The following is a 23,333-nucleotide window of genomic DNA, read 5'->3' on the forward strand; positions in this document are numbered from 1 at the left end:
CTGTAAATTAACAACTTATTAAATTCCCCCTCTTTAAAAGCCATTCCATTTCTGGTACATTGCATTCTGGCTGCTAGTAAACTACAACTTCTGTAGACTGGCCTGACTAGGAGGTCGCAGCACTGGCACCTGACATCCTTCTGGAGTTTGCTGTCTTCTTGCCCAGCTGAGAGTCTGGATCTGTCAATTCAGTGCTTCTTTGAAGTGTCAGGACTAATTCTTGGGCCATACTCTGAGGATGTCTCTATTTGGGAAATTGGGTGAGTGGAAGGTGGGGATGAAAGGATGAAGGGAAAGTGTGGGTAGACGAATAGACAATGGGCAAAGGGGGAATTAGGGAGGTGGGTAAAGGTGATTTGTGAGTGGGGATCAGTGGGTTTGTCATGGCCACACCAAGTATTGTCTTTATTAATTAATGTTCCAGGAAGGTGTTCAGAATAGCGGTGACAAAACCTAGAGATTTCCGCAGGGAGTATCAGAAGGAGAGGGCTTCCAGGGATGGAAGCCATGTCAGACTAAAGAGTTGAGAACAAAAGGAAATGGCATGGGGGGAGGGTAGAAATGGATGAAGGAGGAGGAAGAAGAGGAGGAGGAGGAGGAGGAGAAAGAGAAGAAGGAGAAGGAGGAGATGGAAGAAGTGGAGGGGGGCTGGTTGGAAGAGATGTGCACACAATGCAGAGGACCTGGGTTTGAATCTGTTTTAAAATCCTAGGAGCTAATGGGCTCTGTGCTACTAAAATGCCATCAGCAAGTGACAGGGCCAGGGCAGCCCTCCCATCGGGCTCAGGCCGTGGCTGACAACTTTTGGCCTTTTGTTTCTAATTAGCAGCCTGTTCTCCTTGCAAGCTGCACTACTTGTGAGAGAAGCCAGGACCAAAGGCTGTAAGATATAATATCCATAGCTTCATACCCCTTTCCTCCTGTTGCTCTAAATCAGGTAGTAGGAAACATGGTGTCTCCCAGTGCTGCCTTTGGGGTTTGGGAAAGCAGTTTCTACAGTCAGGGATGCTCCCTTCAGCTTTGGAGATGAAAGAGAGGAATGTACTTTTTGGTATGTCCCCATCGCCATCACCTCTGCCCAGGGCTGTGACCAAGATCCCCCTCTGAGATTCCACAGCTGTGGAATTCACTTATTCACTTATTTTCTATAAAAGGAATTGATAAGTCAAGGGGAGAATATTCCAAAAGTCTGATTTGGCTCCTGAAGCTAAGCATCCCCTATGCATATGTAGACAGTAAGTACCCAGCAATCAAGGAACACACCTTTGCATTTCCTTGGGAGAGTTAGTACTCCACATTTTATATTATTTGTTGACCGATAACTAAGGCGTAGCCTTTCTTTCAGCCAGCCAGTTTGCCCATTGAGAAGAGTGAGTATACCTTTGAATCATAACTTTGGCATTTTGACTGCCACAAATGCCTTTAACGATGTCATGCAGCTTTAATCCATCCGGTGCCTGAGGTGAATTATGATTTTATTCCAAAGCAGCTTTCCGTTTCCCAGCAGCCCAGGCTGGTGTTCTCCTGGGGCCCATCCACCTCACTGTGTTCTGAGGGCTCAAAGCTACTCTCCTATAAACAATGTAAAATCTCTCCTCCTTCTGGAGAGCAGAGTGTGAATGATTTCTTTGGGTGGAGAGTCAGATTTAATCCTGTTACAAGCACACACGTGTGCGCACACACACACATACCATTTGCATATGATTTCAGGGAATTGGTGGATTCCTTGAAGCTTACCCAGATACCCCAGTTTAAGAGGCCTTAACTTAAAAGCATCTTTATGTATTTCTGATATTAAATATGTTGGATAGCTGTCTGCCTTCTCAAAACTCCCTATTTCAATGTCTTTACATTCTTTGACACTGCATGTTTGTTAACAGCTGCTCATCACTCTTTGGGTGGAACTGGCTTGAGGGAGGAAAGGTGGCACAGGGCGGCTCCTGGAAGTAGGAGGCAGGTGGCCAGGGTTCACAGTGATGACCATCGAAATTCCAAATCCTGCCAGGAGTTTCCTGACCAGGACTTTCAAACACAGGGGACGAGACCAAAGCTCTGGTGGTGACCATTGGAGGTACCTGGCTCAGATCACCCCTCCAGAGAAAACCTGCTATGGGGGGTGCAGTGAGCTGACAGCCTGCAGCTGTAGCACCTGCCCTATTCACCGCTCTCACCCCAGGCATCTCCCTGCCAGGGACTGAGTATGGTGGGGCTACCAGGCCTGGCCACTTCTGCCCCACATGGGACTTCTCTATGGCAATCTTTGCATGCCATTGGGCTGGCCAAGACTTTCTCAGAGTTGCACTGTAGGCGAAGGCTCTGCCCACCTGAATGCCATCCAGCCTCACGCCTTTCATCACAGGTGTCAGATCTGCATAAGGGTCTGAAGGCTTTCTCTGCCTCCTCCTTTATCTTCTCTTCTTTATCTTTCCCATGTGCATCTTGCAATAAATCTGATGCACTTCTAATTCTGTCTCAGTGTCTGCTTCTGGGAGGATTTGAATCAACTCAGTTTTATTAATAGGTGCCATCCTTGGTCACTTCACACACTGCCAGATGTCATTGAGAAATGGTTCCCAAATCTTGCCTGACAATTACATTACAGAGTTGGGAGTTTGCTGGATATTGGGTTTCATTTTTCTGACTATGCAAAATGCTGGGCTCCCAGTACCTTTTCCATCAGTCCCCCACAGTGTGCTTAAGTTCCCTAGAGAAGAGACACAGGTATGTGCTGGTCAGATGCATACTTTATTTCTGTCTAGAGAATCTTTCCAGGATCCCATGGAAACTTCAGGAACCAGCCTCCTCCATGGATACTCCTTTCCCCTAAAGCCATCTCCTGAGTTCCCTTTTCCAGGGTCCCACTAAGCTCCTCCAAGAGAAAAGACATTCCAGCATGCCTTAGCATTCTGGTGTGGGGTGAGGTCTCTTGCTCTTTAGAGCCTCTCATAAAGTTCCCCTTCAACCCCTCAATTACTGTGGTCTCATTGTTTGAAGGTGATAGACACGAGAGCTCCTCTCTGAGAAAGAATGTGGAGGAGGTTGGCACAATACAAATAACACTTTGACAGCAATTGGATCCCACATTTTGGAAGTAACATAACAAAGACAGCCCCACGATGTGTTATAGTCTATCACCACTGGACAGCACAGCAAGGAAAAACATTTATGGAATAAACACAGGGTGATATTTCTGTAATAAGAATGAGCTCCATGCACAGTACAAATCATAGTGTTTCTCACATGTGGAGCTGACAACATTGTTTTAAAGCTAAGTGGACACTGGGGCGTGGGTCGGAGGAAGGCTTGCTGGGCTCTCTCTGAAGTGGTGCTTTAGTATATTTGAAACTGCCTGGGACCATCCCATATTCCCAGTTATGGGCAGTGGTGGTACTGGTCAACTACCTCATCTTTGGTTCTCTGGACCGACTGGAAACTCCCTTTGGAATTATTTTAGGTAACTCTACCTTCTGAAGGTCCCAGCCTTTACCTTGATAACTCACGTTGAGTGTGGCTTTTTTAGGACCCTGGGCAGAATCTACTTCTCCACACCTGCTGGAAGACTGGACCCAAGGAGACGGGCTAGTTGGCAACGGTAAGAAAGCTGGGCTCCTCAAGAATGGAAGGAGCTGGGTGTCCTGCAGCGGGACCACGTCCAGGGCAGGTGCTCAAGAAATACCTAGTTTTCTCTTCTGTAGATGGAATGACCCCAATTCCTCTATGCTTTCTTTCTATGTTCTTCTCACAATCATGCTGGTTCTTTACATCTTTCTGACATGACCACGATTCTCTATTAGAAGTATGACTAATGCTTTAAGGACAGACTTTTGTGTCCCTAAATTATGTCTTCCATTCATATATCTTCATTGTACTGATTTGATTAAATTTGTTCAATCCTTTCTGTGCTACTCTGCAGAATATGGCTCTTGGGTCTTTCTGGCTTTTATACTTTCCCCCCAGGGCTGCCAATGTCTTGATAGGATTAGAGCCAGCAGGGCTGGGTGAGTTTGCAAAGCCTGCGAGTAACACTATGGCTACAGAACGTGTGCAGTCATCCTTCAAAACCCAAGGAGGATGTTCATGAATATCACATGAGGCGTCTTTCAGCCACCCACATCTGGACAGAGCACAGATCTGGGAGACACAAAGGAATGGCGTGCTCACCTGCTGGAGGCCTCAAAACTGTGTTAGCACACAAAGCATAAGCTCCTGGCTCTGGCAGATGGGAGGGCTCAAACCATCAGTGGGTCCTTCCAGTCCTTCATAGGTAAGAGGTCAGCAGAGCCGGGGCTGCACAAAGGGAAGACTCAAGGTCTCTGGGGGAATATATGAGGTGCCCTCTTCCCAGAAGTATTATTGTGGGGTGCAGCTTCCTTGCTCACAGGCATCTGGGCCCATGCCCTATGCTAGTATGAAGAATCTGCATTTGCATTCCTGCCCTCTGATACCCCAAAGATCAGAGCAGGGAGTGCACGTTTGTCTTTCCTGGTGATATTCTCCATCTGCGGAACTCAGCCCGCTAAAGCCTGCAGAGAGGTGCAGGCTTAGGTTTGAAGTCTTCTGCACTGAAAAAGGCCAAAACCTTCCAGGAGAAGGAATGCACGCACTGTTTTAGGATAATTAAAAAAAAAAATGTCCAAAAGGGAGATTTATCTAAACTCTTAACAGTTGCTTCTCTCTAGGAGCTGTATACTAGTCACTAGAAACTCTGTACCTGTTCTTTTTGAGACTGCCTTTTATTTTTTGAGAATAAATCATACAATCACTGAACCACTAAATGTTAAAATTCAAAGGGACATTTAGAAGATCTAGCTCAACCCCAAGATTTTACAAATAAGGAGAGAGGCTCAGACAGATTAAGGACTGTGCAGTTCTCCTAACCTCTGACACATAATGAATGTTAGCTTCTATCACTGGACATTTCTCTGCCTGCTTCAGTTGCAGGGAGACACAACAGAAAAATTGTGGCCCTCATTAAATGTATTGAAATATTAAGATGCTAAAATAGGGCAGAAGTATGTTTTCTTTCATAGATACTTAGAAGACAGAGTCAAATCTTTCATTCCAATTTCACGTGGAGGATGAAGTGAAATGAGCCACCAGCTAAGGAATGATAACCTGAGCTCAACCAAAAATAAATCTATTGAAGTAGTTTGGGGGCTGCAGGCAAGTGGGCCAGTTTGATATACTGCTGCCCTATAAAATTCATCCTGAAATAAAAGTTCACATGCAGCCTAGACTTCTAGAATCATGGAATGAACTGCAGAGAAGATCTAGTCCAACCCCTCTCATTTCATAGGCTCAGAGAAGCTCAGTGATTTGCCTTAGGTCACACAGCATATGGGTGCAAAGATAGGGGAGAATCCCATTTTTTTGCTTTTTGTTTTTGTCTCCAGGATGGTGTCTTCTCCACTAAATCACTCTGACCCTTTCCACAAGCCCTAGTGTTAGAGATATCTGATGGTCTCCAGATCAAGGAAGTATCCATGCATGAAGTGAAGCAAGACAATGTGGTGGTGGGTGGCACCTGCTGCTGCCCAGTGGTCTAGGAGAGCATGTTGGAGTAGAAGCTGAAGCTCTCTGTCATGGTCTTGGAGTTGCTGCGAGAGGAGCCGTTGGAGGTCAAGTCCAGGGATGAAGGCATGGCCTTGGGGGCATCCTCCAGCTCTTCCTCATGGGCCCCCACCACTGTAGAGACGGTTGTCTCCAGGTGGCTGACTTTGTATACACTGCCCTGGGTCTGGAGGTACCGGGTGGATTTCATCTCGAGCCCCTCGTAGTCACCAGCGTTGATGAAGGGGCAGCACCGGAAGGCGTGCTTGAAACCCAGACGGAACCTGTGGAGAGAGCAGAAGGAGAGAGGACCTTGGGGGCAAGCCAGCTTTCAGAGGGTGTCCGCACAATTGCAGCAGCTCTTTTAACACACAAACACATCTAAGTGCGATTCTGTGTTATTATTATTACTTTTAAAATTAATTTACATTTGGAAACACTAAGGCCCCAGAGATTTAAAGGTCAGTCATTGAATATCAAATCCAGGTACACTTTGGATGTTAATACGGTATGTGAATATATAACATATCTCAATAAAATTGCTAAAAAAACCCCACAAAGGATCAAATCCAGAGCTAGAATCTGGGCTCACGTGACCACTGAACAATGCTGCCTGTTCTGGTATGGGCCAGTGGGCTTGGGGTTAGTTCAGCATCAACAAACATTTGGTCCTAGGGCAGTGAAAACACACAAGACACAGTCCTTCCCTCGAGTAGCCCACGGACTGAAGGGTGACTTTCTGCCAATCATGTCCCTTCAGTGAGCCTCAGTTTCCCTGTCTATAAAACAGGGAGAATCAGTCTTTACTCAAATACTTGCTGGGAGATTTAACCTGAAAAAGTTTATGAAGGTTGTTGGGTCCTTAAAAAGACAAATCTGTGGGTTAGACTAATGGAGACCATTCAGACAAGTTCAAGAGAAGCCTTTCCCCAAATCTGTACTACCCGAGTGTCTCATTCACAGAAGGCACTTTATAGGCCAATGACTGATGGATATAAAGATGGTAACCAGCATTTTGTCCCTGCCCCACCTCTCACCCCCTTTCCCTACCGGAGGTTGAGGTCATGGTCTGGATGACAGATTGTGCTGCGGCCACAGAGATTCAGCTCCCTGCTGGGACCCTCTGCGAGTCATGGTAAATTCCCTTTGGATGACCACCATCTCTTATTGGGGAGCTCCCTGCTCTCTGCTCTTAAGTGTCTGAGGCTGATTTCTGCTATGGGATTGACCCTCACCAACCGCTTTGACCAAGTACAAGCAGGAATTATACTCCTCTTTGCTTACTTGGTCCTGTTGGAACTACAGGCTGGGTAAAGCCACCCAGATCGTATAATCGGATGGGGAGAAGAAAGTGAGAGATCAGAGAAGGGAGAAGGTGCCCTGTGGGGGATGGTATTCCAGTGCCACATGTGGCTGGCTCAGCTTTAAACCAAATCTCTTTCTGTCTGGATCCATAAGGCGGAGTGAGCAAACTCACAGGCCATCAACTGGCTCCAGCTGTCAGGTATACTATCTATGCATCAATCACAGAGGTTTTTTTTTTTCATTCTACCTTCCTCCCTCCATCACACCATGTCAGTGTTTAAGAATCAAATTTTGCATAAAAATCTGGATTTTTGGATTTCTTGAAAAAGAAGAAAAATCTGTTTACCCCAAGTTCACATTCTTGCATAGCAACCCTCAGCAAGGACTGAGTAATATGGTGATGAGTTGGCCACTGTCCTCACCAGTCCCTCTTGTCTCATGGCTGACTTTGATAGGTCAGCTGCTTGGCCACTGTATAGGCAGGTGGTCTTGTGGTCCCTGGAAGGGGATGGGGAATTGGGTCCTCACCTGTCATTGAGGCAGCAGTAGATGATGGGGTTGTACATGGTGGAGCTCATGGCCAGCCACATGATGGCCAGGTAGACCTGCTGAATAAACTTCTCCATGTAGAGATCTGGGTTGATGTAAGGCAGGAGGAAGAAGATGTGGAAGGGCAGCCAGCAGATGGCAAAGGTACATACCACAACGATCATCATCTTGACCACCTGGCAAGAGGACAAGACAGTGAGACTACCAGCACATCCTCCCTCCCTCATGGCTTTGTTCTCTCCCCTCTCACCCCTCTCATGGTGCACAGTGTGGGAGGGGGCGGGAAGTATTCATTATGACTGTGGAGACCCCAGGGCCAGGGCTCCCCCTCCATACTGAGAGTAAGGTACTTCGGTAGCCTCCTGCATGATCCAGACAGAAGTTAAAGGTCAACAGACTTCCTCATGGAAGAAAAGAGTGTACAGTGGTATCATAAACCACTTATCTTATAAAGCATTGGAACTCCTCTCCCCTGATGTGTTGATAATAACTCCCCAAACTCCTGTGTCATGAGACCCTGCTGAAACTCTGTTTTCATACCTTATGGAATGTCCTTGTCCTAAACCCTTATAAGCTGTCCCTTGGGCCCCCCCCCCCACCTCTGTGGAGCACTGACTTCCTGAATGACTGCCAATGGTACAATATCCTGTTTGTAAGTCCTAATAAAACTCACATCCGACTCTATACCTAGTGTGTTCTTTGGTCCTGGGGCTGCGCCAACTCAAGTCCTTCAAGAGATGGATTGAAAAAATGACCCCCTTTGATAAGGAGGTAGGACCTTTTACACCCACTGTGCTGGTTTGAAAGGAAGTATGCCCCCTAAGAAAAGTCATGTTTTAATATAAATCCCATTTCATAAAGGTAGAATAATCCCTATTCAATACTGTATATTTGAAACTGTAATGAGATCATCTCCCTGGTTGATGTGATTTAGTCAAGAGTGGTTGTTAAACGGGATTAGGTGATGACATGTCTCCACCCATTTGAGTGGGTTTTGATTAGTTTCTGAAGTCCTATAAAAGAGGAAACATTTTGGAGAAAGAGATTCAGAGAGAGCAACACTACGAAACAGAGAGTCCACCAGCCAGCGACCTTTGGAGATGAAGAAAGAAAACGCCTCCTAGGGAGCTTCATGACACTGGAAGCCAGGAGAGAAAGCTAGCAGATGATGCCGTATTCACCATATGCCTTTCTAGCCGAGAGAGAAGCCCTGACTGTGTTCGCCATGTGCCTTCTCACTGGAGAAAGAAACCCTGAACTTCATCGGCCTTCTTGAACCAAGGTATCTTTCCCTGGATGCCTTTGATTGGACATTTCCATAGACTTGTTTTAATTGGGACATTTTCTCGGCCTTAGAACTGTAAACTAGCAACTCATTAAATTCCCCTCGTTAAAAGCCATTCTGTTTCTGGTATATTGCATTCGGGCAGCTAGCAAACTAGAACACCCACTCACTGCCAGACAGCTTTGGTTATGTCAGTGCCATGAGCATCACCTGGGAACTTGTGAGAAATTCAAGTCCTCAGGCTGTACCTAGTGAAATCAGAAACTCTAGAACCAGCACCCAGCAGTGTGCAATCTGACAAGTCCTCCAGGTGATTCTGATGCATCCTAAAGTTTGTAAACTTCTCTTATGTTCCCGTTCTAGGCAATGACAGGAGTAGCCAAGGGAGACCAAACTCATCAAACTAACTAAGAGGAATGCGTCTTCCAAAAGGCAAGATTGAGGAAGGCTGAGGAAGCAGCAGAGGGAATGGAAAAGGGGAGGGACAATGAGCTAACGTAGGGGCTAGGTTTGGAAACTCAGGGGTAGTGAAAGAGATGGGAAGGGATTTGGGCAGCTGTGGGAATGGGCTTCGGAAATGTCAGATGTTTAAAGGGGTCTTAAAAGAACATTTTATGAATACTGGGTGATGTAACCCCCTCCTTTTTATCCATAACAAATCTTCAGTAAAGAACTACATAGCATCCCCACAGTGAAATATTACATGAAAGAAGTACAAAGAATGAGAAAGCTCTTTTTTTTTTCTTTCGGTGCATGGTCTGGCAATCGAACCTGGGTCTCCCGCATGAAAGGTGAGCATTCTGCCAATCAATCACCTGGAGAAAGCTCTTTACATATTAAAAGTCTGAAGATCTCATAGTTAGAAAAATCGAGGAGTAGAGCACTGTGTATTTACTATTTGTGTAAAAAAGGAGAGAAGAAAAGGATATATATTTTTTGACTTATAAATACATTAAAATATTTACAAGGCTAAATAGGAAACCAACAACAGTGGTTACCAGTGTGTGTGTGTGTGAGTGCATGTGACTGCATGTTGTGAGTGTGTATATGTGTTAGTGTGTGTATGTGAGTGCAGCATATTTGTGAGTGTGTGTGTGTGCACTTGGGAACTGGGTAGATGGAGGACCTGGAAGAGAGGGAGATTTTTCATGGTTTTAATATGTTTCTTTAACTTTCACATTTGAAATAATTTAAGAGTCCCAAGAAGTTGCAGAAAGAGTACTGAGAGTCCTTGGGTGCTCTTCCCCCAGTTTCCCCCAGTGCTGGCATCTTATATCACCATTCTACAGGATCAAACCCAGGAACTGACACTAGCACTGTGCTATCAACTAAACTACAGACTGCATTTGGATCTTGGCAGTTTTTATATGTATTGATTTTGCATGTATATAGTTCTATGACTTTTTATCATGCGTGTGAATAAGTGACCACACCCCACAATCAGAGTCCAGGACTGTTCTCTTAACACAGAGAAACTCCCTCATGTTACTCTTGTATCTCCCGGATCCAGACCCTGGCAATGCTGGGTCTGTTCTCCATCGCTATGATTTTGTCCCTTTTAATACTTTTTGATGTTTGAACTATGTAAATGTTTTTATTTATTCTGAATTTAATGAATACCTCCAAGAGGACTGAATTTCTTAGTTTAGACTGTATGTGTGTGTTAAACAGATTGACAGGTACCAATTACTTTTAAGGGGCAGGACTGAGTCATAAATACATTGAAGAAACGTCCATCCCCTCCTCTCTCCTTCTTCTCCCCACACCCCCGCCCCCCTTTTCCCCCTCTCCTGTCCCCCTCCCCTCCCTTTCAGGGTTGCTTAGACCAGAGACGCTCTGTGCCTGAGTCCTCTGGCCCCCTTCGTCTCTTGAGCTCCCAGCCCTCCCTGCTTCCCGGGCCTGCCGCCTGAGCCAAGGAGCCGGAGGTGCCGCGTGCCCCTCGCTCACCTTCCGCTTGGCAGAGACTTGCTCGTGGTAACGGTCCGAGGAGTCCCCGGGGATCTCGCTGGCCCACAGGGTGACCCCCACCACGGTGTACGCGTAGCCGATCACCAGCAGCGGCAGGAAGTAGATGAGCACCGTCACGCCGATGTGGTACCTGCAGCGGGGCGGGGCGGGGGGAGGAGTCAGGCTAAGGGGTGCGAGCCTCGGCGGCTGCCTCTCAGCCTGCGCCGTAGATGAGCTGGGACCCTCCTGCACGCCCCGGGGATGCTCGCCACCTGCAAAGGGGGTGGGGGGTGAGGATAACGGATAAACCAGAGAGAGCCCATCTCAAATTATGTTTTCCTTCTGGACATTTCAGTCAGGGAGATTTCTGCCCGGATTGAAAAGAAAATAATAAGCTTTGATGAGAGGGAGCTGAATCCATCGTCAACCTATGGTAATTTTAGTCCACGGTAAGTACAATGTCACTTACAGAAAAAAAACGGATGCACACAGCCTGCATCAATAGAAATGTGTTTTCTAGAACGAAGGAGATGGTTGTATCAGTTCATGCCTTTCAGGCTACACTTACGCTCACTTTTGGTGCAGGGATATGGGCCAACTAGTGCATTCAGTTGAGAACCCCTAAGAGGCGATGTGACAAGTGGGCTCATGGGTATTAGAATAATAAGCTTGGAGAAGAGAAGACTCACTTAAAGAGCTGTCTTCTATGAGAGGGGTAAGATGTATCCTAGGACCAGTATCAAATGGTGGAAGCCACAAAGTATAAGCCACTTCTAAGACTGGCCTTTAAAAATATTTCTCTAGATGGAAGCTGCCTGGGTCCCTGAGTGATCACAGGGACTGGAGCAGAAATGCCAGCTAGCTTCCAGTGGATGCAGCATGAGGAGGAAATAAATCTACGCCGTGTGCAGTCACTGAGTTTGAGGGTTATTTGTCACCACAGTATAACTTACCCTAATCTGTCTCAACATGGTTTCTTCTAAGTAGGAGACTCAAATAAAATTTTTGCATTTTGAGAATGATATTTGCCTCCAGGAGTCTCTGGCTTGTTTGGGTACTCAGCCTCGTTTTTCAGATACAAGTATAACGGAGAAGCTTAGCATTCCAAATAGTAACAATAATAATAGAACAGCTAATATTTGGGGGCTTTTGCCATAGGTTACTGTGCCAATAATAATATTAATGACAGTATTAATAGTAGATGTGGTAGTTAAGTTTTACTGAGTATTTATAATGAGCACCATTACAAGCATTTTACTGGCATTTTCTTATTTCATCCTCAAGACAAATGATGGGTAGGTATTGTCAAAATCCCATTTTGTAGCTGAGGAAACCAAAGCTTAGACAGACAAAGCTTAGCTTAGTTTGGGATACCTGCCCAAACCCACACAAAGGAGTAAAAGGAGGAGCTGAGATTAGAAGTCAGGTCTATGACTCCAGAACCAGCATCTATCTGGTCCCTGGACAAAAGTCACCCAATGATCCTTTCCTCCACTCCATTTACAATTTATGCTTATTCTCTGCAACAATTTTCTTCCAACAAGGAAAATCCAATGAATCACTCGATTTGGTTCTTTCTCCTTTATTGATACTCCACTTGCTTTCAATCGCTTCTTTGCAAAGCGCCCGCAGTTTTACCACTTTTTAGTCCCTTCCGAATATTTTACATTTGCAACCCGAGGACAATTGAACTACAGCTTCAGCAGAGTGCCCTGTGGCCTCCCTCCTGTGCAGACAGGCGGCTCGTTCCAGCCTCACCTGGCCACCTAGTCCCCTAAGTGCCACCTCCTCAGGAGCCTTCTGAGTTCTCCAGCAGCCATGGCTGCGCCTGGATTATCCTGGTTTCTTCCTGATCCCAGCCCCTTCCCTCCTGCTGCTGCATGGACAGTTGGGGCTGAGCGGGGCTTGCTTCTCTACTCTTTTAGAGACAACAGGGGTGGGGGGAGTTAGGGAGCCCCCCTCCTGGTTGCACCTTCTTCTCCCACCTGTCGGAATAGCCCCCCCCTTAACTCAGACTGATACTTGGTTGGCGCCAGAACACTTCGGCACAGCTTTGTCAGGAGGGAGGACTCTGAGGGCGGGTCACTGATGTTCTTTATTTGGGATTTCGGAATTCCCGTGCAGGCCCCACCCCGGGATCTCTCACCCGGAAGGTCTGGGGTGGGCCTGGGAATCTGCATTTCTTTCCAGTTCCCAGGTAATGCTGCTGCAGCTGACCCCAGATCACGCTTTGTGAAACAAGGCCTTAGACCTTGGTTCTCAACCCTGGATACCTTCAGGAATCCCGAGGGGAGCTTGGAAAATGAGCAGTACCCAGAGATATTGACCAGAGTGGCCTGGATGTGACAGCAGGAAACTATATTAAAAAAAAAAATTCTCTAAATGGTTCTGATATGCAGCCAGAGAACCACTGTTAGAGACCCAAGGTCCCCAACCCTGTTGGGGGGGCCCATTGTTGTTTGGGATTTTATGACTTCATTAAAGTGCCCTCTGGGAAATTACAGATCAGACCCATAGGACAATGCTAAGATAAATCAGTAAATGTATGATTTAACAGACTTTTTCTTTTTTTAAGAAAGAAACATAATTTTCTTAATTATGTGAAGCCAACAAAAAGTATGGACTTAATTTCATTGAGAAAGTGTTACAGTCAGAGCATTGGCTTGTCCATGCTTATTAAGGATGATTAAGAGTAACAGAGGAAAATTTTAGCTAGGCTGGGGCCTGGGTCTCCACATTGCAGCCTTCTGCCCCTGCCCCCACATCCGTCCAAAAAGGCAAGTTTGATTCTTGGATGGGATCTGAGTTAAGTATCTCATCCCACACCTTGGCTTAGATAAATCCCCTTTAGGTAGAAATCGCAAATGCTCAGCCCAAACAGTGACCAAGTTTCCAAAAATTCTAAATGAATATAGTGAAATGAATGAAATTTCCTCAGAAAATATTAAAATGAATATATTTCTTTCACTTTGACACTTTTGGGAGAAATTTTACCATATCCTTGTAGTTACTTGGAGATAATCATGTTTTAAAAGATTTTTTTTTTTTGTCAAAGTCATTGCTCTCAGTGAGCCTACTGTAGTTTCATTTTGCATGACTCCATACTTTTTTTTTGGCTTTCAATTCTCATATTTTCTAGGTTCCTGCCAGACAGGATTTTATGAGCTCTCAGAGTTAATACCTGCCTTGGGAGAAGAGATTAGGGGCCAGGATGCAATAGAAGTGTGCCCGTAAGAGGTGGTAACAGAAGGAAGGCAGGCCCTGCTCAGCCCCCACTTACTGAGGTAGGCACTAGGCTAGTATAGACAACGAGGAAACCCAGTGCATTGATTTTGGTCACTATGTCAGGCTGATGGGCTTATTGTTACTTACTGAAGGAGGGTGCTGCCAACAACCTCATGCCTTGGTTCTCTCCAGTTCACTCCTGCGAGCAAGGAGTGGGGCTTGGCACATTCAAAGGATAAGCTGGTTGCATAGGAAACCCATGGCCCCAAATCCTGCAGCTTGCTTTGTATTTTTTTTTTTTTTTTGCATGGGCAGGCACCTGGGAACTGAACCCGGGTTTCCAGCATGGCAGCGAGAACTCTACCACCATAGCCCACTAGATAGCTCTGCCTTTAATACCTTCATACCTCATCCAGGTTATGTCTACTAGCTGGACTCACCTCATTGTTCGGACATCAATAGTTCGGGCTTCTGAGACAACCCTCTGCATTCGGAATCAGGATTGATAGGCCCATTATCATAATACTCATAATGTACTTCACGGAGACTCTGAGTGCCTTGGGGTGGGGAAAGAAGGGGCCTACAAGGGCTGGCTCTAGGCTCCATACCTCCACTCCAACCAGATAGTCCTGCTTTGCTGGGTTTGCATGGCTTTCTGTGGATGACTTTGGGGCAAAAAATATTTCAGCTATTACAGAAATATTGTAGAGCTCTGATTAAATCCAAGCCCCCTACCATTGCACTGACCCACTATGCAATATCCATACCAAGTAATCATCCAGAAGTCTCTTCTTGAATACTCCCTGTGACATGCTGCTCACTGCCTGTTGAGCCCAGCTACATCAGTGACGCCGAGGAGCTTGTCAGGAATGCAGACTTTCAGGCCCCACTCCAGATGGACCAAACCAGAAGGACCATTTTAACAAGATGCCCTGGGCATATTCAAGTTCGATGCATGTGGCTTTCAGTGGCTTTCATATGGCTGCACACAGCAGTGAAAAAATTCTAACATGACTATCTCAGAGCCTCTGATTTAATTGGCCTGCAGTGCAGCCTTGATATTATAATTTTAGAAGCTTCCCAGGTGATTCTTCCTGGGCAGTCAGGGCTGAGAGACACCTGCATAGAGTTTTCTGCCATTTGGCAGCTGCACCACGGGCAGGTCCTCCATAAACTGAGAAAAGATCTGTTGCTCTGTAGCTTTCACTCCTTCATCCTAGGCCATAAGCAACAAGCTGAATCCACCGCCAAGGACCAACAGTGCTGCAAACTGAGCAGCACTCACAAAGAGGAAGCTGAGAACACGCCTGTCCCTAGGGGAGACAGCTGGGGAAAGTAAGTGGGGAGGCCTTGCAGATACACATAAAATGTAAAAATATGGAAAATGAAGAAGTATTTACAATGGGATGGGTGTTTTGTTACTAAATGCGTTGAAGGCAGTGGAAAGGCAGAAGTGAGATATCTAACTAAGTTGGCCAGGAAAGCTTCCTGGAGGAGGTGCCAGGTGAGGCATTGAACCGGGAATTATGGGATATGCAGACTGAGAATGGCGGGGTGGGCACTGCAGGTAAGGGAGCCTGCACGTGTAAAGGCTTAGAGGGAGCTGCATGGTGTGATGAGGGTACTGATGGGACCTGGACTGAGCGGGACATGTACCAGGAGAGTTGGCCAGAAAGGTAATGTATTAGTCAGGGTTTTCCAGGGGAACAGAACCAGCAGGTGATTTATATCTATATCTCTCTTTATTTCCATCTCTAGATACCTATTTGTCTCTAATTCTATCTTTATATCATCTATCTATCATCCATCTATCTATTATCTATCTAATCTATGTAAATATTATTACATAGAAATTTATTATAGGAGTTGGCTCACATGACCACGGAGATTGGCAATACCAGTTTTTATAGGGCAAGCCACAAGTCGGAAGCTCAGTGAAGGTGATGTTGAGTTCCCTAGGAGAAGTGGGCTGGCTGAAACAGAGATAGAAATTCTCCTTTTGACTGCTGAAAATCCTCACTTCTGACTGGAAGGCCTCTGGGTGATTGGATGAGGAGACCCCTTTGATTGCTCCCTTGTTGACTGTAGATGGACTCTACATCTAGGATCTAGGGTAGATGCAATCAATTGACTAATGATTCAGATCCATGTACGAAATGCTCTCACAGTACCAACCAGGTCGGTGCTTGTTTGAATAAATGATTGTACACCATAACCTAGCCAAGCTGACACATGAAACTTAACCATCACAAGTAGACAAGAGGTCAAATCACTAAGAGCATTTTATAAAAGACGAGATTTGTAATGAATTCCAAATTGATGAGAAACCATGACTTGATTTTAAGCAGGGAAATAGCATGATCAAAAGCTTATATTCTGACCATGGGTGGATGCAGCCAAGGCTTGGGGCAGTTAGCCTTTAAGATGCTTACTGATGATGCAAGAGGAAGTGATAAGAGCCTTAGCTAAGATGCAGCTGAAGGACGGGGAGGAGGGGATGGGCTCAAGAGGTGCTGTAGCTGGAAGGTAGAACCAGTGGGCTTGGAGGTTGGTGGAGTAATTTACCTGGATTTTGACCTAGATGACTGGGGAAGAGGGAGGCCAGCCACTGTTATGGGGAGGAGGAGGAGGTTTGCAGAAGTCAGTATATTGACTTTTAGACATGCTCACCTCAAGGGCAGTGTGATGGTCAGGTTCATGTGTCAACTTGGCCAGGTGGTGGGGCCTGTCATCTGATCGGGCAAGCACTGGCCTGTTTGTTGCTGTGAGGACATTTCATGGACTTAAATCATGACCATGTTGGCTGCACCAACAGCTGAGTGCATTTGCAATCAACTAACGGGGAGTATGTTCTGCATTGAGTGATGCTTAATCTCATCACCAGAAGACTTGTAAGAAGGATTCAGAAGTGACAATCATTCTTCCTGCTTCAGCCAACCAGCCTCTCCTGAAAGTTCATTAAAGACCTTCACTGGAGCTGCCAGCTCATGATCTTGGACTCTTACATACCCACGGCTATGTGAGACACTTTTATAAATTTTATATTTACAGATACCTCCTGCTGATTCTGTTTCTCCAGAGAACCCTAGCTAATATAGGCAGGCAGATGGATGACTGGATCTAGAGTTGAGATGAAAGGTCTGGGCTAGAGATTCCAATTTGGGAGTTCTCATGTGTCCAAAAGCCTTGAGAAGATGAGGAGATGCAGAATGGTCAGAAGGAGAGAGGAGGACCGCAGGCTGACTCAGGGTCACCCACATCTAAAAGGTGAGCAGAAGGCAAGAGGAAGGAAGGACAGCCATGGGATGGTGGTGGTGGGGGAGCAGAAGGAAGGGAGGTTCCAGAAAGAGTGGAGCATGTCTCCGAGAGAAGAGAGGATGAGGATGGGAACCAGCTCTCTTTTGGGAATCAAAGATCAGCGGCACATTTAATTTTCATGGCATGGTCAGCAGCCAATGCTAACACAGGTGGGATGACTAATGGAAGTGACGGAATGGAGGTGGCGGGGGTAGACTTCCATTTTAATAAGCTTTTCCATGAAAGGATGGCAGAGGGCAGTAACTATGGGGGCAAAGGCCAATGGAAGACATTTTTGTGTTTGAAAGGGTAAGAGATAACGAACTCCGTATATTTTTCCAGCATGTCACCCAGTCTACCCTGGGTTACAGCTCTGCCTGCACATGGTGTCTTATCTCTTTGTTCTTCAGAAATAGGCCAACATCAAATCTTCATCAACTGCATCTAGCCATAAGCTGTGGTCAGAAATTTCCCCAAAGGCAGCTTTTCTCAGGATGAGCTGACCAATCAAAGTGGATGCTCAAACATATCCATTTAATTCATGGAAAAATTGGGTCCACCTAATCCCCACCCTCAATCAGTGTCACCTCCTGGCAGTAACCACTCAGCTCCTGGGCGGGAAGGCAAGCTGAAATCTAGGCACAAGAGGAAATAAACCCAATTCTTACTGTGGTCACTGTCCAAACCACAGAAATTAGAGTTCTGTTGCGTGGTTCTCCAGCTCCCTTTTTATCTGTATGGGCTTGATGAGATGATAGGTTTCTTTAAGCAAAGCCCACCCAGTCTCCTATTTATTCTTTTTTTTTTTCATTTCTGCACAGCTTTAGCAAACCCAAATATTTATCCATTTCTTTGTTTGGTTGCTTGTATTTTTGGTATCTTATATATAGAAACCATTGCTTAGTACAAGGTAATAGGGATGTCTTGTGTTTTCTTCTAAGAGCATTGTTGTTTTATTTCTTATATTTAGAAGTTTTACCTATTTTGATTTAATATTTGTATATGATATGAGATAGGGGTCCAAATTTCTTTTTTTGCCTGTGGATATGCAGTTGCTTCAGCATCATTCATTGAAAAGACTGTTCTTTCCCCATTGAATGGTATTGGCACCCTTGTCAGAAAGTGATTGAATATAGATGTGTGGTTTATGCTGGGACTCTCAATTCAATTCCACTGGTCTATGCTTATCTTTATGCCAGTAACATGTTGTCTTGACTACTGTGCTTTTGTGGTAGTTTTAAAATTGGGATATGATTGTCCAACTTTGTTCACTTTCAAAATTATTTGTATTATTCTGTCTACTTATTCACTACCTGTTCACTACCATCCTTTTATTTTAAGCTAAATAGCGTCTCTGAATCTAAAGTGTGTCTCTTGTGCGAAGTTTATGGTTAGATAATGTATTTTTTTTATTAATTAAAAAAATTAACTAACACAACATTTAGAAATCATTCCATTCTACGTATACAATCAGTAATTGTTAATATCATCACATAGTTGTATGATCATCATTTCTTAGTACATGTGCATCGATTTAGAAAAAGAAATAGCGAGACAACAGAAAAAGAAATAAAATGATAATACAGAGAAAAAAATAAAAATAAAAAATACAAAAAATATATAAAAAAACAAAAAAAACCAAAAAAAACTATAGCTCAGATGCAGCTTCATTCAGTGTTTTAACATAATTACATTACAATTAGGTAGTATTGTGCTGTCCATTTTTGAGTTTTTGTATCCAGTCCTGTTGCACAGTCTATCCCTTCAGCTCCAGTTACCCATTATCTTACCCTATTTCTAACTCCTGATGGTCTCTGTGACCAATGACATATTCCAAGTTTATTCTCTAATGTCGGTTCACATCAGTGGGACCATACAGTATTTGTCCTTTAATTTTTGGCTAGTCTCACTCAGCATAATGTTCTCTAGGTCCATCCATGTTATTACATGCTTCATAAGTTTATTCTGTCTTAAAGCTGCATAATATTCCATCGTATGTATATACCACAGTTTGTTTAGCCACTCGTCTGTTGATGGACATTTTGGCTGTTTCCATCTCTTTGCAATTGTAAATAATGCTGCTATAAACACTGGTGTGCAAATGTCCGTTTGTGTCTTTGCCCTTAAGTCCTCTGAGTAGATACCTAGCAATGGTATTGCTGGGTCGTATGGCAATTCTATATTCAGCTTTTTGAGGAACCGCCAAACTGCCTATTTATTCTTGTCACAGAGCTGGCACCAAGGAAATGCTTCATAGGAAGATGTCATCTTAGGCTTAGCAGGACTGCAGCCAGGGCTACAGTTTTCCAGAATACACCAGGTTGTAAATTCACTGGCCATCTCCAGCACCGACAATGAAGATGAAGTTTAGTGGAAGACGCTATTGGTCTGCCCCAGGCCTTATGCCCCTAATGGTCAGTTCCCTCAGGCAAAAGAAAGGTCTGAAAAGGATGCATTGCCAGGAATGGGTGCCAAAGTTTGGAAATGCTTTAACCAGAGATAGCTAAATGCTGGACTAGAGTAGAAAGACACCAAGCTCCCTCACCCGCGCCATCCTTTTTCCAGTCTGCTTTAGGGGCAGTGGACGGATGGGGAGTTGGTCCACAGCAGGGGGTGGTGATAGTTTGTGCATGGAGTCAGGGTGCTAAAAATCGTGCCTAGAATTTTTATTGGGTAGATATGTTAAAGAAAAAAATAAGCCCTGAATTACAAAGCTCCTGCAGGCTTCCTATGACTGAGAGAGGCCCTTGGTTTGGCAGAGGATCTTCTTGGGGGGCGGTGGGGGGGGGGGGAGGCATAGGAAAAGAGAGTTGAGAAACCTAATGTGGAATGAGCTGGAAAAGGCTAAATTGGCCTGAGTGGGGAAAAATATCAAGACAGAGAGAAAGATGAGACAGTAAGCATGAGAGAGAGAGAGGGAGAAAGAGAGAGGGAGAGAGATATGAGAGACAGAGAGAGGGAGGGAGAAAAGACAGAGATAAACAGAAGGACAGACAGACAGAAGAACAGAGAAAGACTGGTGGGAGCCTGAGTACCATGGTTGGATGCAGAAACTTAAATAAAAGACACAGCCAGCAAGAGATTTCCTTGCTGAGTGCTTCTTACTTCATCACAAGGAACAGTGTTATCTGAGAATAAACACACAGAGAGTACAGTCCTGTCCTGTGTTGTAATGCCCCGATTTTACTCCCCAAATATGCCTCACCCAACAACTCCATGCTAATGGGGCTCTGAGGAAATGAAGGAGGAGGAACGGGTTCCCGAGTGGAGCCAAGTGGGTTAGCCCAAACGGAGGGGTTGGAATGGAAGGTTTAGGTTCTCAACCCTGGATGGGAATAGGGAGACCTCATTTAAGGAAGCAGAGAGACACAGAGGGAGTTTGTGACTCAGTACGACGTTCCTGGCTCAATTATTCCAATCTGGCAGATGGCAGCAAGTCCTCGGGAGATTTCCCGGAAGTCCCTGTCCCCCACCCGCCCCGACGTCAGACACCGAGGTGGCGCCAAACCGCAGCCGGCATCCTGGCCCATCCATACCGCATCTAGCTTTCGGCATTTCCGTTACCAGCAATAAGGCGACACACATTTTACGTGCTTGGATTCTTGGTGCACCACCCTGCCCAGCCCCGCACCCCCACCCACAAGCCCCTTACAGTGCCATGGTGCAATTTTCCAGTAGGTGCTTTGGTTCAGCTCTTTTACTTGTGTTGCAAGCTCCTTGGATTAGGACCACCCTGCTGAGAACAAAACGCATTTTATCTGTGATGTGTTTGCTAGAATATCAGTTGGGCACTGATAAAGATTTTGCTGCTATAACTCACCTACCCTCCACTCCTCTAAATGCTTCCTAACTCTGTTGTGTTTTGCTCTGCTTGGGGTTGGGTTAGCTGATCAGCGTTGCAGAGAGGCCTCCCCGCGGCGCAGGAAACCCGGGTCAGATCTGGGAAGCACGTCCACCTCGGCACCTGAAGCCTGGAAAGACGCCGAGCTGAGGAGGGCTTGGGTCCAGGCAGGAGAACCGAAGCCTGGACTCTGATCGTTCTCTCAAGCATTTGAAATACGGTTATTCTTGGTGAGACATTGTTTAGAGACTGCACCAATCAGTGCCAACTGATCGAAGTAAACATTTCCTGTAAAGTTTGGTTGGTATTTTACACTCCCTCTAGTCCCTGGGTTTATGAAGAACACATAAAATAATCAAAACAGTCTAGTCACAGTAGCCTATGATTAGTTACTGTATGTGCCTCCAAGTCTGGACAGCAGATGCCGAGTATGTGCCAAGTCTCTCACTGTGCTGGGAAAGTATTCCTTCTCTACAAGGTAAATCTTAGCACAACACCCTCTGAAGCCTTTTCTTCTGATGAAATCTGATGAAACAAGTGTGCTATAATGTAAATACCAACAGCTCCTAGAAGATGTAGAACTCTCATGTGCTCTGCGTGCAGTCATTTCATAGTAAAGGTGTTACTGGGGAATGGATTCTACTTTATCTCAGTACCTCTGGGACTTTGGGTAAGAGACAGATATCACTAACTCCACTTTAAACTGAAAAGTTGTGATATAGGGAAGGAAAGCAGTTGCCTTGTTCAATCATTCAGGGTTGAAATGAGAATAAAACACAGATCTGTCATTTCCCCCTTTCAATCCTTTACATTTCTTTCTCCTTCTGCTCAGATGAGCTAAGAAGAATGGAAAAATGTTGGAGCAGGGAACCCACAGTTTTCACCAATGAACAAACACATCAAGCAAGGAAATATTCTGCAGGCTCAAAATGGCAGATAATTTATTGGAAAATAGCATGGCTGAAACAATTAGACCCATAATTCAATTCAGTCTAGATGGGTGCCTTGGAATGTGTCCAAATCTTGGATTCCAGTTCATGTCTGTATTCACTCTTGTATTTGCACAGCCTCTTCCTGTCTCGGACCCAAAGAAACTCAGTTGGCTGAAACATGTGGGAAAGACAAACACCCTACTTTTGGTTCCTCAGCCAAGAGTTTCTCAGCATAGACAATAGACCATTACGCAGTGAGCCCCGCTGGCTGCCAGCTTGTAGTTTCCATTAACAAATTGAGCAATGCAATTCATCTCACAAGAAATTATCCAAGAGACCGCATTAATCAGTTTGAAGTATGCGAGAGGACATGCATTTTTAACTTGAGAGTGTTGACAGCTTTTCCCACCTCCCCAGCCTGGCCAAAGAGAATCTAATAATTTCTGGACTGTGTTTTATGCAATCGCATCCCCTTAAAAATGGGTCTTCCATTTTCTTTTATTTTTGGACGGAGAGAGAGGGGTGCATTTGACCTTGATGTTGGACATGTTATCTTCTTTTTTTTTTAAATATTTTTATTGAGAAATCTTCACACACGTACACTTCATTCACTGTATACAATCAGTGGTTCACAATATCATCACATAGGTGTGTATTTATCACTATGATCATTTTTAGAACATTTGCATCACTCCAGAAAAAGAAATAAAAAGAAAAAAGAAAAAACGCATACATCCCATACCCCTTACCCCTCCCTCTCATTGACCACTGATATTTCAATCTACCCAACTTTTTTTTTTACCCCTTAACCCCCCCTATTATTTATCTATTTATTTTTCCTTATTTTTTACTCATCTGCCCATACCATGGATAAAAGGAGCATCAGACACAAGGTTTTTACAATCACACGATCACACTGTAAATGCTATATAGTTACACAAGCTTTTTCAGGAATCAAGGCTACTGGAACACAGTTTAACAGTTTTAAGTACTTCCCTCCAGCCACTCCAAGGCGTCATAAACTAAAAAGGGATCTCTGCATAGTGTATAAGAATAACCTCCAGGATAACCAGGATAACCCTTGTAGGAAAGGACAGGGAATTTCTTATAGGTATTGCCATGGGCAATTGTTCTGGGTACTTTTTGATAGTGTTACTTTATTACTTTGGCCATTTAAACTAAGCTTTGTGACCTTGACTCTGCTTTGACACCGAAATCCTGTAAAGGTTTAGACTTTATAAGGTTATACCATTAGCAAAGTTACCTGTTCAGGTGTGGGGCCCCAGCCCTATATGGAGGGGCATCTTCAGCCATGGGTGAGGAAACTGTTGAGGAAGGGGCCACGGAGTTGTGCTGGGCCCCCTTCATTCAGCCACCCAATCTTTTTTTCTTTTTTTAATTT

General features: G+C 45.0%; 1 protein-coding gene and 1 long non-coding RNA gene across 3 annotated transcripts in view; one reads left to right on the forward strand and one right to left on the reverse strand.

Moving 5' to 3' along the window:
* Positions 1 to 4,277: 4,277 nt before the first annotated feature.
* The window catches only part of TACR1 (tachykinin receptor 1), a 156,719-nt gene continuing 137,663 nt past the window's right edge, over positions 4,278 to 23,333 (reverse strand). The window contains exons 3-5 of the mRNA XM_077134687.1: positions 10,637 to 10,787; positions 7,384 to 7,580; positions 4,278 to 5,834 (exon numbers count right to left, since the gene is read on the reverse strand). Coding sequence (XP_076990802.1) covers positions 5,543 to 5,834; positions 7,384 to 7,580; positions 10,637 to 10,787 — 640 coding nt within the window. The 3' untranslated portion in view covers positions 4,278 to 5,542. The remainder of the gene's footprint in view (positions 5,835 to 7,383; positions 7,581 to 10,636; positions 10,788 to 23,333) is intronic.
* Positions 10,642 to 21,365, forward strand: LOC143661065 (uncharacterized). Of its 2 annotated transcripts, none has more exons than XR_013164400.1 (3): positions 10,642 to 10,783; positions 10,992 to 11,085; positions 21,045 to 21,365. It is a non-coding gene; the product is annotated as an uncharacterized LOC143661065 (long non-coding RNA). The 2 variants fall into 2 exon arrangements; XR_013164399.1 differs by lacking the exon at positions 21,045 to 21,365 and adding an exon at positions 11,441 to 11,647.

Source organism: Tamandua tetradactyla, chromosome 17 (assembly GCF_023851605.1).
Source record: "Tamandua tetradactyla isolate mTamTet1 chromosome 17, mTamTet1.pri, whole genome shotgun sequence".
In the NCBI taxonomy this organism is placed as follows: Eukaryota; Metazoa; Chordata; class Mammalia; order Pilosa; family Myrmecophagidae; genus Tamandua; species Tamandua tetradactyla.